The following is a 16581-nucleotide window of genomic DNA, read 5'->3' as shown; positions in this document are numbered from 1 at the left end:
TATTTAATTACTGCAATTCTTAGGCTATAGCAATATGCATTTTATCGGTTATTTATCAGTTATACAAAAAAAGCATCTAATTCTAATCAATAGGTAGAATTCAGATTATATGGGCTAAAAAATAGCCATTAACAATAGTTTTAAAAGACACAATTAAAATCAGGAGAAGTTAGATTTACAAACTGAGGAAGAAGATGTTGCTGAAATGCTTCACAAGCAAAAGCTGTCAAACATCTGACAATGATTGTCTTCTGAGTTTTCAATAAAAAATCAGTCTTAAAGTGATCTGGCCAGTGTGCTTTCATTTGAAAACATTATATTTCCTCTATTATCAGCAGAATGAAAGGAGTAGTTGTCCAATAACTATAAAGATTTGATGCCTGAAGGTAACTGTCCACTAGGCATTAGCTCTGAAGATTATTCCAATCTTTTCCCCATTTTGGGGAAATTATTCAAAATATTAAGGCTTTCCCCCGCTTCAGTTCAATTGTATCCAATTCTCAGAGAGTGCCTGGAAAAGTGCCTGCAGTTTTTCCAAAAGTAGCTTGCCATTGTCTCCTTTTTAAGATCAAGAGAAAGTTACTGGCCCAAGTTCACCCAGCTGGCTTCATGCCAAGGTGGGACTAGAATTCAGTCTCCTGGTTTCTAGCCTGATACCTTAACCACTACACCACACTGAATCTCAAGACCTATTGAGCAAACCTCAAGAGCAAAGATAAATCTCAACTATACTTTTGCAATATTACTGTTTCAATATTATTAAGTTGCTTTTTATTGTATACTGTGGAAGTTTGGGGTCAACCAATGGAATATGAAGAAGATAGATTTTAGCTTCTCTAAAACTACTTCCAAAAGAACAACAACACATCCATAATTGCAACAGTGCTACCACTCCAAAATTTGAAGCTGTGATGCCAATCACTGTGATGTTAAATCTCACAAACCATTATAATTAGTGTGCTTGTCTAAAACAAGCAAAAGTGTAGTACAGAAAATTAATGAGAGTTTAGGAGGATAAAAGCAATCTTTTAAAAATGTTTAACTGATTCTGGAGCAAACTTTTACAACCCACATGGAATTGTTTCTAGTTATATAGTCCATGTACTCAAAAATGTTTGGAAAGATTTAACAAAATTCAAGTGCACATTGACAGTATTGCTGCAAGATTGTTTTTCACTAAATGTCAATGTATGCTTAGGAGGCCTGTGTAGGGTGTAAAGTCAATCTCCAAAAAACATTTCCAAATGTGGATGTAGTTTAAGTACTACTCAATAGACAATATTTTAAGTACTTGTCAAATGTACAATATTCCTTGTATTAAAAGGCTGCTTTTCAAAGCTGTAGTGCCATGTTTGTAGTGCCAAGCGCTCCAAAGCACCTTTGGGAGATTGAATCCAAGACTCTGAGCAACCTTAATATTTAAAATAGATACTCAATATGATGTTTGCTTTGAATCCCTTTTCTGTGGACCTGAGTTTCAGTTCACCCTACCAACATGTTCCAACATGCATGTGAAAGGCCATTTTTGCTCTGGGAAAAAGGCTTGGCTGTTGCCTGAATGTGATGCTTGAGAGGGAGTCAGTGAGAAGTGTCATGTTTTAGCAATGCTGCTCCATTTGAAAGTGTCTATCAAATTGAAAATTATCTTCCAAAGCTTAGAGCATCTCTCTTTCTTTTCCCTTATCCTTTGTATCACATGCAGAGAAGAGCTCTCTAGGCTTGTTGCTATGACAACCGCTGATAGTCCTCATTTGCTTCGACATTTTGATTGGATGGGGACAATGTTGCCTCTTTTGTGAGAGCAGGATGGAAAGATGCCAAACTGGTCCAGAGTGTAACGTACATCTACTGGGGGTGGGGTGGGGGAATGGGGGAGTGTCCTTTGGCAACAGCAGATGATCAAGCAGCGAACTTAAGTGTATGATTCACAACTGCATGCACCAGCATGCTGCATGCAGAGCAAGTGCAGCTCCATCTGTCTTCAATCTGGACCAATCTGCTCTGGCACTTTGAGGGCTTTGGCTGCCTTGGGTGAAGAAACCCTTTGCCTTGTCATCTGACTGCACAGCAGAGAGCAACTGGCCTTCAAAAGCTGCCTGGTACTAGAATAGCTTGCTTAGCAGCTGTGATCTCCTGAAGTAAGCATGGATTGAGGTAGGTAAAATGCATCTTTTGTGGCATTTCTGTGGGGATATGTGTACACAGGTTTTACCTGGTGGCCCTTAACAAATCTTTGGTCATCTTTTAAAAAAACCTTTGTGAGTGTGCTATGCTGTGCTAATTTTGAACCTACTTCTGAATGCATAAAGATAGCATAATTAATAAGATGAAATACCTTGTTATTTTGTGGTACATGACTTCAAGTGTTTTAGAACTTCCATTGAGCTTGAATTCTGCAGATGTGACATTCTTTAGATACACCACCAGTTTGAGACATCAAAAATGAATGTAGATCCAGTTATTCATAGTAGAGTAGGGATTAGAATAATTTTATCCAATGTTTTATTTTGTGCCCATATGTTTGTGGAACACAAATATGCAGGTCAGATCTACTTTTAGATTCATAAGAGCCATTTAAATATCACCAGCCATTTCATAAAGCAGCACAAAAAAATCTCACAGTATAGATATGTTGAAATCCAGACATCATATTGGGAAAGGGATAGAAATTAGGAGGATTATGCAAGAGGCTGAAGAGTAAATACTGTAAATTGCTAAATGAATTACTCTCTTTCAGATATATTTAATGTTGATAATCCTCCTAATTTCTATGTGTCTCTGCTTTATTTTGTTTTATTTTGTTTTCTTCTATAGTGAGTATTGAAAAAACCCCTCTGTTCCCAGGTAAGTGTGTACAGAACTGAGGTCTTAATAAGTTGCAATCTCCATATTTTAGGGAATTAATACTATTTATTCAATAATATTTGTGAATACTGTATAGAGATGAGACCTAGAACTGGATATGATTTTTATATTGTAAAATATAGATCTTTAAGATTATTAGACACAATGGACAATACAATATTGTTTTGGTTTCAGGAACTATTGCAAGCAGCAGCTTCTTGTTATTGTTTGATTATTTCCATTCCAAGAATGATTTCAAAATATTTAGGGTCAATTGTGCTTGTTATGTGGAGGACTTCCTTGGGTTAGTTCTATTATTTTTGCTATGAGGTTACCAGGTGTGTTCAAGAACTTGATTTGAACTATAGATTACCTCCTTTAGGATCCATTCACTGAAGGATCTTCTAATTATAATCTATTATCAAATGATAACCTATTATCATGCATGCAGCAATTTCTTTCAATTAAATGTTTTTGTGACACACTGTACATAAAATACACAAAATTAAAGTATGCAAGTGATATTTTTAGGTAATAGTAAAATTAGACTAAATTGTAACTAATTTGGGTTGGGGAAAACAGTAATTCAGTTCAAAATACAAAACAAACTGAAATGCAAAGTCAAAATAAAAAAAGAGCAAGAGCGAACATAATTCAAGGGCATTGGCATGAAAATTTAAAGACATCTTCTCTGAAAGTAAGGTTTAAATGATTATTTTTTCCATAAAGGTCCCACAGGATTGATCTAATAAAAGGACAGAGATAATCTGGATCTAGACCACATAGTAATTTTTAAAAAGGATCAGAATGAGTTACCACAATACTGCAAAGCTTTGGAATTAAGTTCCTTTTTCTGGCATTTCTTTATAGCAATTTTTAAATTGTAGCCCTTTAAAAATTCCCCATATTTTTATCCTATTGGATTATGCAAGAAAACCTTTCAAGACAGGATTTGATTCTATCTGGGAAAAGACAAAACTGCTTTCTAATTTATCTACATTATATCTCTGGCACAACCAATAGTTTCACAAAACCAGTGGTTTGTAGGAATATACGGTAGCTTTGCTATTTTATTTCCCTGAAATCACTACAAGGGGAACACAGGTTTCTGTGAATGGGGCAAGGAACGAAAAAATAATGAAACTTGCATCACCACAAGGCACAGACTACATGATTTTTGTCATTGACACAACACCATAGTTTGTATTTGTTATTTCTGGAAGGGAAACAGAACTTTGGGACTTTGGAACATGGTTAAAAGTATGGATTTTCCCAGAATAGTTGGGCACTTGACCATAGCTGAATCATTCGGTTGGAAAACTATCGCTGACTAGACTTAGCACATAGTAAAATTCATCAGATATGTCTCCTTCAAGATAGTTTTAATATAGCAAGACATTTGTAATATACAGAGATTTAAATGAGGTCCAAGTTCATTTTTTCTTGTTCAATCTGGACATTTCTACATTTCTTTAAAACACAATTAAGATGAAGTGTCTTTACACAAAACACATTTCCTATTCCTAGGAAATTACAGATTTGTAGGATTGTGAATAATATTCCTCTATTATCAAACTTATATATTTTATTGTATTTTTAGCCCAAGATTCAAACTATTATTTTTCTCCCCAAGCCACTTACATTGATTAAAGTATTGGTTTAACCACAACATGAGTCTTGTGCCTAATTCTGAGCACTTTAAAAAAAATTCAGACAAATTGGAACAGGTTCAGAAAAGAGAATGTTCAGGAGCTTAGAAATTGTGAAGAGAAATTAACTGAACTGGAAACATTCAGCCTTGAGAAAAAGCAAACTTGAAAAGATGCTATACAGAAAATCTGTTCTCATTCCAGAATGCAGAACACCAAGTAAAAGATTTAAGAAAGACAGATTCCAGCTGAACATGAAAAACATTAGTAACAAAAACCCTTCCTAATGGTACAAGCAGTTTAACAGCAAAAATTACTCTGAAGTTGTATTTTTCCATTCATTGGCCAGAGGTTAAATATCTATTGGATATGCTTTAATTTAGATTGTTGCACTATGAGCTTTGGATCCAATGACTTTGAGGATCACTACCAGTTCTGCATTTCTATGATTCTAAAAAAAATATGCATAGATTTTGCCCTTGGGTTTACAAATTAAATAACAATGCACAAAGTATATAGAGAGTTTCAATCAATGGAGTATTAGGGTTTAAGTATTGTCTAGTACTGAGAGGCCAAGGTCCAAGTCACCTTTAATAAGGAAATATTATTAGCTGACTGGGACCAGTAGTATCTCTTAGTCCAGCCTTTCTCTCAAGGTTATCGTGGTGAGAAGACACTGGTGGAAGAAGTATCATGTTTCTGAAAAAAAGATGGCACATAAGTAAAATGAATCATCATCATCACGTGTCTGTAATTGGAGCATTAGGAGCTATAACAATGAAATGATCAAAATAGTTGACAAAATTAGAATTATTTTATTTCAAAACGTTTAGTTAAAAATTAAAATAAGCATAGTTAAAAAGTCATATAACATATAAAAAGTCATATAATAAATATTTTGGCGTAGCCAAGAGTCACAGTTGATATCTAATACCAAATAAACCAGGAAAAAATTCAGTTCCAGATGGTGCACAATCACTCTAAAAAGTTTCTCCAGTAAAATATGGCTTTCATTATCTTCCAGGAGCAGCCAGCTTTGCTTTAAGCTAATTTGTCATGACTGAAAAGCAGCACCTTCTGGCTTCAGCTTCCTCACCTCATGGAATTGGGGGCTCACAAGCAGCTTCTCCAGAGATGATTTCATCAAAAGGGTCAACACTTATTAGAAAGGGGTCCTGAAGATACAGAGGTGCCAAGCCATATAGGGTTTTATAAATCAAAATTTTCATATTCTGTGGAGAAATGAGAGAAAATCTCAGTTAGACTAGGAAGTGATTTTGGCCAAGACAGTGAGTTATAAGTAATCCCCTCCATACTCAGTTCATCACACAACTGCTCCAAGATGAACAAAACATGTAATGTATGACTACCTGCAAAAGTTGGGGCCAAAGATTGCTCGGGACAAGAATGTTGTCAGCATGTAGACCTTGAAATTCATGGCCTTGCCAACCCCAGGCACTGAGACTGAAGTGACTTAATGTCCAATACCAAAATACATGAGGATTCCAACATTAAACAAGATCAAGCAAGAGAACAAATTGTAGTTCTATATAACTGGAGCATCAGGCTGTGGAACATTGCTGTTACATTGCTGTTTTTATTTTGAATATCGTAACAAAATTGAAAGGAGGAATCAAAAAGTGCTTTAAATCATCAGTAAATCTATTTTACAATTTGTAAGGGACAAATATACATATTTGTATAATTTATTCTGATATATTATTTTTCTTCTTAGGAATAGAAAAAGTTCTAAAATAAGATCTTAGAGGGAAAAAAGACCAGCTTTTCAAGGTAAGTTGCTTGGGTTTAACAAAGAAAAAATTATTTTATGCCAAATTTAATTTCCTTGCTTCACAGAAGACAAAAAAAAGTGCCCTTTCCTGGACTGGCAGGCCTTGTCATAGTCAATCATACCTTGGTCACCTCCCATCTTCATGGGGCTGCCCTTGAAGACATACAGAAACTTCAACTAGACCAGAATGCGGCAGTGCACGCAGTAATGGGGGCCATGAGGTTTGCCCATGTAACACTCTGTTGTGCAAGCTGTGTTGGCTTCCAGTTTTTTCCAAGTGCAACTCAAGGTCATCATTTTTAAAGCCCTATATGCACTGGGCCATACTATCTGTGGGACAGCTTTCCCCTAAGGATATCTACCCTTCTTATCAGATCAGATTCCTTGTTCCTTCCCCCAAATATTGTCATCTAATGGGAACTAGAAGTGTACCTTTTCCATGATAGCCCATGTCCTGTGAAACATCTTGTCCCCTGAAGTTAATCAAGTCTGGCTTTCCCCCCAAGCATTGGGAGAAAATTGAGCGGAGGCACATTAGCTCAGATTGGGGCAGGTTTTTGTTGTTTTTAATATTCCATGTTTTAACTGGATGTGTTTTATAGTTTTTAAAATTATTTAATATGTCTTGTACTCTTTGATTGGGAGTTGCCCAGAGTTGGTGGAAAGGTGGGTAATTATATAAATGTTTTAGATTTATTTATTTATTTAGCATATGGCAATGTTTTAGATAAATAAATAAGAGTGTATTTTTTCTATTCATCATCACCAGCTCTTTTTGTTTACTTTCCTTTTGTCTAGTGGTTATGCCTCATTTCTTGGATTGGTTTGTGCCAATGTATTTGATGATCTCAATTCTCATATTGGTGGGCTTTGGAGCTTGTATATACTATTTTGAGCCAGGACTTCAGGAAGCACACAAGTGGAGAACACAAAGACCAATCATGGAGCGAGACCTTCGGAAAACATTGATGATACGAGACAATCTAGCATTTGGAGTGCCTGAAGTTTAATATTCTGCTCCCCAAGACATATGAAAATTTGGTTTATTCAGGATAATTTCTTGCTACTCATTATGTGGTCAGTTCATAACTTCATTCTTTGCCATGTGGATCTTTTTTAATGAAGTATTCTTTGCTAGTTTCTCTAAACACACCTTTTAAATAATGTCACCTTGGAGCTTCTGGTTTTAACTTTTAATAATTAAGCTCTGTACATTATACCATCATTTGAAATTTTTGGACCCTCTGTAAATAAGTTAATTTGCTGGAAATTGTTACACTTAAAGAGGAATTAGATGGTTATGTTTTACTCCAGGGGCAACCAGTATGGATTCTGGATGCTCTGAAAACACTCCTGACATAATGCCATTTTTAAAAAAATCACTTGGGTACAGTAAAAAAAGAAAGAAACATCCTAATTGATTATATACTTTTTCACTTCCAGCACTGAGATCAGATATGCTGAAGGACATATTCTGTGCAGGTTAAGGATGGAGAAAAAAATAACCTATGTTCATTATTTAAAACAGGATCTTTCACCCTTCCTTATTCCTTATTCCTAGAATTTTGAAATGCTGCACTTTTCCAGTTCTCTGCTGCTATGTCTGTTGAAGTGGACAAGAATTTTAAAACTCAAATGCCCCATCTAGCACTATTCTTTCTATGTGTATAATTGATCTTAACACTATAAAATGTAGAAGTACTCAGTCTACCTATGTATAAGAGCTACTGAACTACAGACCATGACTGCATAATTCCAATGCAGTTAGTTTTCTAGAGCTGCACTGTCCATGTAGAATGTTTGCACAGTATCCACATTTTCTTTAAAGCTGGTTTATAATTAAATTTCCACATGCAAACATAACTACATGCACACAAAGATGATTAATAATCTCTGTTTCTATGAAAATTACACAATAACAGCCTCTCTAGCCCTATGTCTTGATAAATATCCTGTTTTTGCTGAATTGCATTAAGGCATCACTGATTGCAGTTTTATTCCCTTGGTGACATAATATCTCAAACTGTGCTAACTTAATACACTGGTTCCATGTATTATATCTTAGGGGTAGGAGCGGGATATTATGCTGTAACCACCAGCTCTTCTTGTACACATTCCATGCTAGGAACACGTGCCTTTCTTTCTTCAATGTGCTTGCAGGTACACATTCCAAGTTAAGAATGTGCAAACATTGTTATTATAATATCTGTACACAGTGATACCTTGGTACTCAACACTTTGAAACTCATCAAATTTGGTACTCAATGCATTTTGATGTAAAAATTTTGTCCCAGTACTTATCATTTGTTGGTACTTAGCACACAAGCTAGAACTTGTCAGTGTCAGCTACTTCACGACTCATTACATTATTCCTTATGAGAAAAATTGTTTGGTGCTCATCATTTTTGGTACTCATCGCATCTCCTGAAACCAATTAAGGATGAGTACCAAGGTACCACTGTACTCTACTTCATAATTCCCTGGATTTGACATCTTTCTACACATTACATGCTTCATTGGAATTAGTGGTGTAGCATATAGATCTTTTTCTATATCTGTAATTTCCTCTCACATCTACCTCACCTACACTTCATTACATTTGACAGCTTCCATTGTCTAATGCAGTGCCATAGACCCTGACAACAGTATAGCACAGAAGGACTTTGTTCAATTTCTTCTCTTCTTCTTTTGACCAGTTCACCAGGAGTTGTCATGGATTCATAGCCAGTCATTCCTCTCACTTGAAAACAGCTGACCTATTTTTCAGTAGTGACTGAATTTAAGTATAGTACATTGCAATTTGTGATGCTATATGTGAGTTATGTAGATGTCTGAGGATAGCATCAATATTATTAAAGAGCAGTGTTGCTTTTGTACAGAAGGGAACTTGTCTCAAAGCCCTTTTGCTGTGTCAATGTGAATATCATTCCAGGCATCATTCCTGAAAGTAACATTTGCATGGGACTTCTTTAGTTCCAAATGTACATAACAAGTAAGAAATTGTTTACTTCTAAAAACAGCAAAATGGATTCCTGGCTTGGAATCATGTGCCGTGTGTCATTTTAAGTATTTGAAGTGTCATACATTTTCCAAAATGTTAAGTGTTCCCAGTTCAGAAATTCTTGCACATGCGACAAAAGGGCCAAATTTTATGTTACAATTGCAACTTTTTGATGCTATCAGTGGGTGGCAAATTATCATCTATTTTTACAATAGGGAAGAGGCAAGGAAGCATGCATTTTTACAAGATCAGTAAGTGCAGCATCCTTTGTCTGAGTCAGAAAGGGTATAAGTAAACAAACTTACTTCTGCATTTATATCACCTGATCTATTTTTATAAATAGACAATGAAAAAGCAACACCATAAAGTTCCTAAAATAATGTTCTGTATATAAATAGCCATTTTTCTCTGTATGTGACTTATCCATTAGCACTGCTACTAGCTACAGCCATAGTCTCTGAGTGATACTTAGAGACCTCTTTTCTGAGCCTTGATTCTCTTTTGTGGCAACTAGACTACCAATGCAAATGAACAACCCCCAAGCAGAGCAATGGGGTAGCAATAAGTCATTTATTAACAAATGTAAGACTTTGAAACAGCTGTCAGTATTTTTTCATAGCTAATGTACAATTGCAATATATGGGCATAGGGGCATTATGGCACTGATCTGCACTAAACCTTTCTCCTGTACCAGATTTTTTTTCCTCAGGACTGTATCACTTGTTATAAAAAATAGAATGCAATTGTAGCATGTCCAATATCCATTCTGAATCAATGTTGTGAGCATGCTTTCACATTGCATTTGAGTGTAACGTTACCCAGAGGGTCAAAACAGCCATCAAGTAGTCATCATCAACAGCCATTAAGCAATTATGTTAGCTTTCTGTAGGTGTTTTGATTTCAGTCCAAATAATTAGTATGGATATGTGCTGTGAATAAGTAATGCTATTTATCCTACTTTCCAACTAAAATGGGGGATGAACCCAGCCATTCAGTATGTCTAGTAATCTTAATTTTGACCTTGACAGCTATAGAGGCTCATCAATTCTCTTGTAATATTTCCACCCGTTAATGGCCCTTTATTATCCAATAATGAATGAGAGATTTGTTAACATTTGAGAGATCTCTGTTCTCTTTCTATACTTTCTATGGTAAGAGAAAAACTTTGTTTTCAAATAGGCAACAAGTATGAAATTCACAACATGTTTTCAATTTATCTTCTTTTAACTATCAGGAAAAAAAAACAGACAAAAATCCAATGTAATTAAGCTATGTCTTATAATGGCATTTTTAATTACCTATAAAAATAGTTCATTAATCCTGTTTTCAAAGTTATTGAAAATTATTTTAGACAAAGCAGATTAGAACATAGCTGACCTTTCAGATACTACTGAATTCTCACAGTGCCTGCTCACAGCCATTTGACTGGGCCTAGTGGACATTCAATTCCAACAACACCTTGAGGGCCAGTGGCAGCACTGTCTCGGGTCTTGGCTGTTTCTCCTGTTTTGTGCACCAGTTCTTAACTGTTTAACTGTTGCCAAGTTTTATATTGTCCATAAGTGCCAGCTTCCTTGTGAACATTTTATGTGTACATATGAAATATTCCTATCTTACACAACAACTTCTTCTGCAAACATAACACCAGTGTTAGCTCTGAACTCATTTTATGCAGCCATATGGTGCATTTTTTTCTGAGAAAAAAATACATATTTTATGATTAAAGTAATACTTAGGTAGATCTCTGGATCTGGCTGATTTTTTTAAAAAGTCATATTTAAAACATTCATTAGTAAAAAAAATTAAAAAACCTGTAACAATCCTAACTGCATTTTACTAGGAACCAAACTAATTAATTAATTAAGCATTAATTCTGAGTAAATAGGAGCAGAAGTACATGAATCTTTTTACAAAATTAGGTTAATTTGAATTATGTGGTACTTATTTTTAGATGCCAGATCTGTCCTGATTCTATTTTTTTGTTAGCACAAAAAAATTTGCAAAGAAAAACATAAATGCATAAATCCCAGAAACTATGTATTTACTTGAAAAACAGGGTATTGGGAAGATCAGGAGTTGAGGTTCTTTAGATCACTAGGAGTTTTTCAAATATTCAGCCTAAAACTGAAGTCTACTCAGAAAGCAGAGGTGGTATTCAGCAGGTTCTGACCAGTTCTGGAGAACCGGTAGTGGAAATTTTGAATAGTTCGGAGAACCGGCAAATACCACCCCTGACTGGAGATTTTACAGTATCCTCCTCCTGCCACACTCACCAAGCCATGCCCACAGAACCGGTAGTAAAAAAAATTGAATCCCACCACTGTCAGAAAGTAATATGTGCATTGTTTTTCCCTCAATGAAATTAAATCTGCTAATTGACAGTGTAACTTAAACAGTTCTGAAGTATCATATTTTTGTGTCCCCTAAGTTGATTAATACTGAACAATGCTGATCTACTGTGGGGAGTGTGGAATTGGAGGGATCCTGGGCTGAATCCAATTGTCGTAACTTCTCAGAATTGTTATGAAGGTGTTTCATTCTCTGGACTGGATAATTTATTAGTGAACTGCATTGTGCTGATGACTCTCTGCCTTAGAGTTGTTAAAATTATGTTCATGTTGTTAAGACTGATGTTAAATGAATATATCCGGAGAAAGCTCTGTGCCTGGCATGTGATGTTCGCAGGGTGGTTGGAGTTTTTCATCAAATAAGCTTTGTACAGTTTAAACTTATACAGGGGTCCAGAAGGGTAAAGCACAAGATGAGTGCACACAATGCTCCTTTCTCCATCGTCATTATTTGCCTATTTGGAAGAGTACAGATACATAGTACCATACCCTTCCCTGCCAAGGAGAAAGTGCTGAGGGCTGTAGATTGTGCTGGTCAGAATGAGTATAGAACTGTGGACCTTAGAATTTTGTCTGTGGATCTATGTGCTCATCAAATTTCTAAACTACCACAATCATACAAAATAGCCAATGATGCTAACTCCTAACACTGTTAGACTATTAAACTCTCTAATATTGGTCCAGATATAGAAATAGTACAAATAGCTGTCTCAAAACAAAGCTTCAAACTTTGATTCAGGTTTTCCCCATATCCTTGTCACTTTAATAACAGATAAATATTACCAGATCTATGAAATATTCTTACAGAATATCATATAATAAGGGACTTCTGAAACTTCACAATTGAGAGAGTGTTAGATTGAATGAAGCTTTTGAGAATACTTTGCAGAGGGAACAGAAAACAGAAAGACTAATAAATTGTGACCATCACTTCTATCATCGTAATTTGTGTACCATTTTCTCCTTCTGTCGGTTGATGTAGTACAGAACTGTAAATGTAAATCATTTGCTTCAGAAACTGAAATAAAATCTACAATAGCACTTTCTATATTTTGCAAAGTAGATAATCAGTTTGACTTGTTGGCTGGTATAAACTGTTTTAATGAAATGGTTTGTAATATTAATAGTTGTTCTTCATAATTGTAATGCTTATTTTGAATATAATTCTAATAAATAAGCCAGAGTCAATCAATACAGTGTCTTAGTATTTTGTTCTTTTCACAGTATACAAGTTTACATAAGCATAATGTAGAGTACTGTTCTCTTTCGGACAAAGAATTTCCTTTTTTTCTGCATATGAACAACCATATGAATTGCAGGACCAAAATATCCATTAAACACAAGAGGTATAGTGCTTTGGGCCCATGAAAATGTGTTAATTTCTTTTTAAATTAGAAAGAATAAAAATGAATAGATTATTAAATTTTATGCCTTGCCTTTTGGCTCTGAAAATATATACCATAAATACAGTAAAATACTAATACAAAAGACAAAATATGCATACAATTAAAATTAAAAGTTAAATCAAATATTAAATGCCACCAAGATGATTTAATAATCTTCATAGGAACTTGTTATATTAAATTATAAGAACGGAGAAAGGTAAATATCATTATAGTCAGACAGCAACTTTTCCATATATGTGTTTTAATGTATTATCTATATTTTAATTTTACATCATTTTCTATATGCAAATTCTTGGATTATTTCTTCAATGGGCATTTCTTTTAATAATCACTTTCAACAGAGGTAGGCGAATTAATTCTATTTATGACAACATGGAGCATAGGTAAATAAATATATTCTGATGTAATTTAATTGGGAAAATGACCATTCCTTTTCTATAGTAGTACCAAAAATTATAAGTAAATCTAAATGCAATATTTAATTTGGTAAACTTGTAAATAGATTTAGGTAATTATGTAAACCTTAATGTAATGTAGGCTAACTAACTGATGAAATTATTTATGATACATAACTTTTTAAGTAATCAGAAAACTGATATGTACTATTATTTACTAAAAGTGATCAGGAATGTACATACAAATATCAAAAAACCAGAACTGTGCAGCAGTATGCCTAATGAAGACTCAACCAAAAAAAACCTATCAAATTCTGTACCTGTCAATAGTGGTGTCCCCCAAGGCAGTGTTCTAGGACCAACTCTCTTCATACTCTACATAAATGACCTCTGTGATCATATTAAGAGCAATTGCGTTCTTTTCGCTGATGATGTAAAGCTGTTCAATACCACAGACAATACTGCTACCCTACAAAAAGATCTTGACTATGTATCAGAATGGTCAAACAAATGGCAACTTCAAATCTCAACAAATAAATGCTCTGTCTTACATATTGGCAAAAAAAAAAACAGAAAATAAAATATAAGCTGAATAGTCAAGACCTTGTTGATGATCCAAGCTCTGTAAAGGACCTTGGAATACTCGCCTCTAATGATCTAAGTGCTAGAGCCCACTGCAACTACATAGCCAAAAAGGCATTAAGAGTTGTTAACCTAATCCTACGTAGCTTTTTCTCTGGTAATATCACACTACTAACCAGAGCATACAAAACATTTGCTAGACCAATACTCGAATACAGTTCATCAGTCTGGAACCCACATTACGTATCTGATATTAGCACAATTGAGAAAGTCCAGAAATATTTCACAAGAAGAGTTCTCCACTCCTCTACTCGTTGTAGAATACCTTATGCCACCAGACTTGAAATTCTAGAACTAGAAAACCTTGAATTACGCCGTCTTCGGTCTGATTTAAGCATAGTATATAAAATCATACATTGCAATGTCCTACCTGTCAATGAATACTTCAGCTTCAACCATAACAACACAAGAGCACACAATAGATACAAACTCAAAGTTAACCGCACCAAACTTGATTGCAGGAAATACGACTTCAGCAATAGAGTGGTCAATGTCTGGAATACTCTACCCGACTCTGTAGTTTCTTCCCCAAACCCCAAAAACTTTAACCTTAGACTGTCTACTATTGACCTCACCCCTTTCCTAAGAGGTCTGTAGGGGGCGTGCATAAGCGCACCAACGTGCCTACCGTCCCTGTCCTATTGTTTCTCTTATTCTTCTTTTATTTTTCTTATATGTACCCATTTCATGTATTCACAACTATGTATACACTTATACTTATTATCTTGTAAACAATTGGCAAATCAAATAAATAAAAATAAAATAAAATAAATAAAACCACAGAGGTGAAATGAATGAAGCTTTTTGTTATAAAACTGGTGCATGCTTTAATCCTTATGAGGAACACATTAAAAAAAAACAAGATATCTGCCTGTTTTTTCTTTTATTTACAGTAAATTGCATGATTGTAGTTTGGCCCCATGTACTTTTTCAAATATATTTTATTTTTTATTTATTTATTTTGATTTGCCAATTGTTAATCAAGTTTGGTGCGGTTTACTTTGAGTTTATATCTATTGTGTGCTCTTGTGTTGTTATGGTTATATGGTTATAGCTAGCATTTTCATGAATTCATAGCCATCTCTGATGGGACTTCTTGGAAAATTTAACATCCAAATTCACAATCGAGGAGAATGAATATATGTAGCTCAGAATGTATCTGACTTGCCTCAGTCAAGGTTGGTAGGACAAACCCGGGAGGGACTAGAACTAATATCTCCTGGTTCCTGGCTTGTCTTAAACTATTACCCCAAACTGTCTCTCTCATAGGTGAGAGAATCATGCTATGTTTGTTTATCATGTTAATGCCATATATAAACACTAGCAAACTTCATTCTCCCTCCACTGATAATGTTACACGGCCTGATGGTGAAACGCCTGCAAGATGAAAAACAAGGTCAGAGAATCTCAACAACCTAATATCAGAAATATCTTTATGAGTTGAAATACTAGCAACCAATAATCAGTCGTGTATTCTAAGCTCCCATGCAAATTACACATACTTAACATGAATGTACATGTAGGTAAACTGTGATATAATATTATTAAAAGGAACTGAAATGCCCACCATCTTGTCTCATTTTTCAAATGGAGAACTTATTGCCTCTTTTTAAAAATGGATTTATAACTTCATCTTCCATTGTTAAATAAAAGACAGAATGCACGATACATACCAGTTCTGGAGAACTGGTAGCAGAAATTTTGAGTAGTTGGGAGAACTGGAAAATACCACCTCTGACTTTCCCCTCCCCCATCTATTCTCTGCCTCCTGAGTCCCAGTTGATTGACTGGGTCTTCCTTTGTTGCCCTGCACAGGAGAACGGACCTGGAAAGCAGGTTAGTGGGGTGGGGAGGGAATGGGATTTTGCAGTATCCTTCTCTTGCTACGCCTCCAAGCCAGGCCCACCAAGCCAGGCCCACAGAACCGGTAGTAACATTTTTGAACCCCACTAGAATGATGCGATAGATATAAACTAGAGCTAGCCAACATGGGTTACAAAACATGAACATAATTATATGGTAACCAAAAAAAAATTGTATCTTTCTGCTATCAGCCAGTATTATCCAGATTTTGCAGCCGAGATGTGGTATGGTATGCCAAATAAACATATTCCAGTGTTACCATTTAAGTACACTTATATTTTGGCATTAATATTATAAAGGCTGCCCAGATAAACATGATAAACAAATATAGTATGATTCTCTCACCTAAAAGAGAGCCAGCCTGGTGTAGTATTTAAGACATCTAGCTAGGAACCAGGAGAACATGAGTTCTGGTCGCTTCCTGGGCACAAGCCAGATGGGTGATCTTAAGCCAATCAGTCTCTCTCAGCCCTAGGAAGGAGGCAATGGCAAACTACTTATGAAGAAGCTTACCAAGTAAACTGCAGGGACTTGCCTAGGCAGTCTCCAAGAATCAGACACAATTGAATGTAAGAAAAATAAACCACCTAAAACTAAGGAAACCATCTTCATTGGCTTAGATATTTATTTAGACTTTTCCA

General features: G+C 35.2%; 1 protein-coding gene across 4 annotated transcripts; it reads left to right on the top strand.

Annotated features, from left to right (window-relative positions):
* The first annotated feature begins 1880 nt into the window (after nucleotides 1-1880).
* On the top strand, nucleotides 1881-11084 carry SMIM45 (small integral membrane protein 45). 4 transcript variants are annotated; one of them, XM_087968234.1, is made up of 5 exons: nucleotides 1881-2154; nucleotides 2815-2844; nucleotides 5518-5682; nucleotides 6229-6284; nucleotides 7084-11084. In XM_087968234.1, exon 5 carries the CDS (start codon nucleotides 7089-7091, stop codon nucleotides 7293-7295), a length of 207 nt encoding a protein of 68 aa, XP_087824360.1. In that variant the 5' UTR covers nucleotides 1881-2154; nucleotides 2815-2844; nucleotides 5518-5682; nucleotides 6229-6284; nucleotides 7084-7088; the 3' UTR covers nucleotides 7296-11084. The 4 variants fall into 4 exon arrangements, with proteins under 4 accessions (XP_087824360.1, XP_087824362.1, XP_087824361.1 ...); XM_087968236.1 differs by lacking the exon at nucleotides 2815-2844; XM_087968235.1 differs by lacking the exon at nucleotides 5518-5682.
* Nucleotides 11085-16581: the final 5497 nt, after the last annotated feature.

The sequence above is a fragment of the Notechis scutatus genome, chromosome 6, assembly GCF_049901735.1.
Source record: "Notechis scutatus isolate UNSWTSFEM ecotype Mainland chromosome 6, rNotScu1.2, whole genome shotgun sequence".
NCBI lineage: Eukaryota > Metazoa > Chordata > Lepidosauria > Squamata > Elapidae > Notechis > Notechis scutatus.
This window is presented reverse-complemented; position numbering and strand designations above follow the sequence as displayed.

What these genes read in the sequence shown, in the direction of transcription:
- SMIM45 (XM_087968233.1), top strand. Translation starts at nt 7,089, where the DNA reads ATGCCTCATTTCTTGGATTGGTTTGTGCCAATGTATTTGATGATCTCA.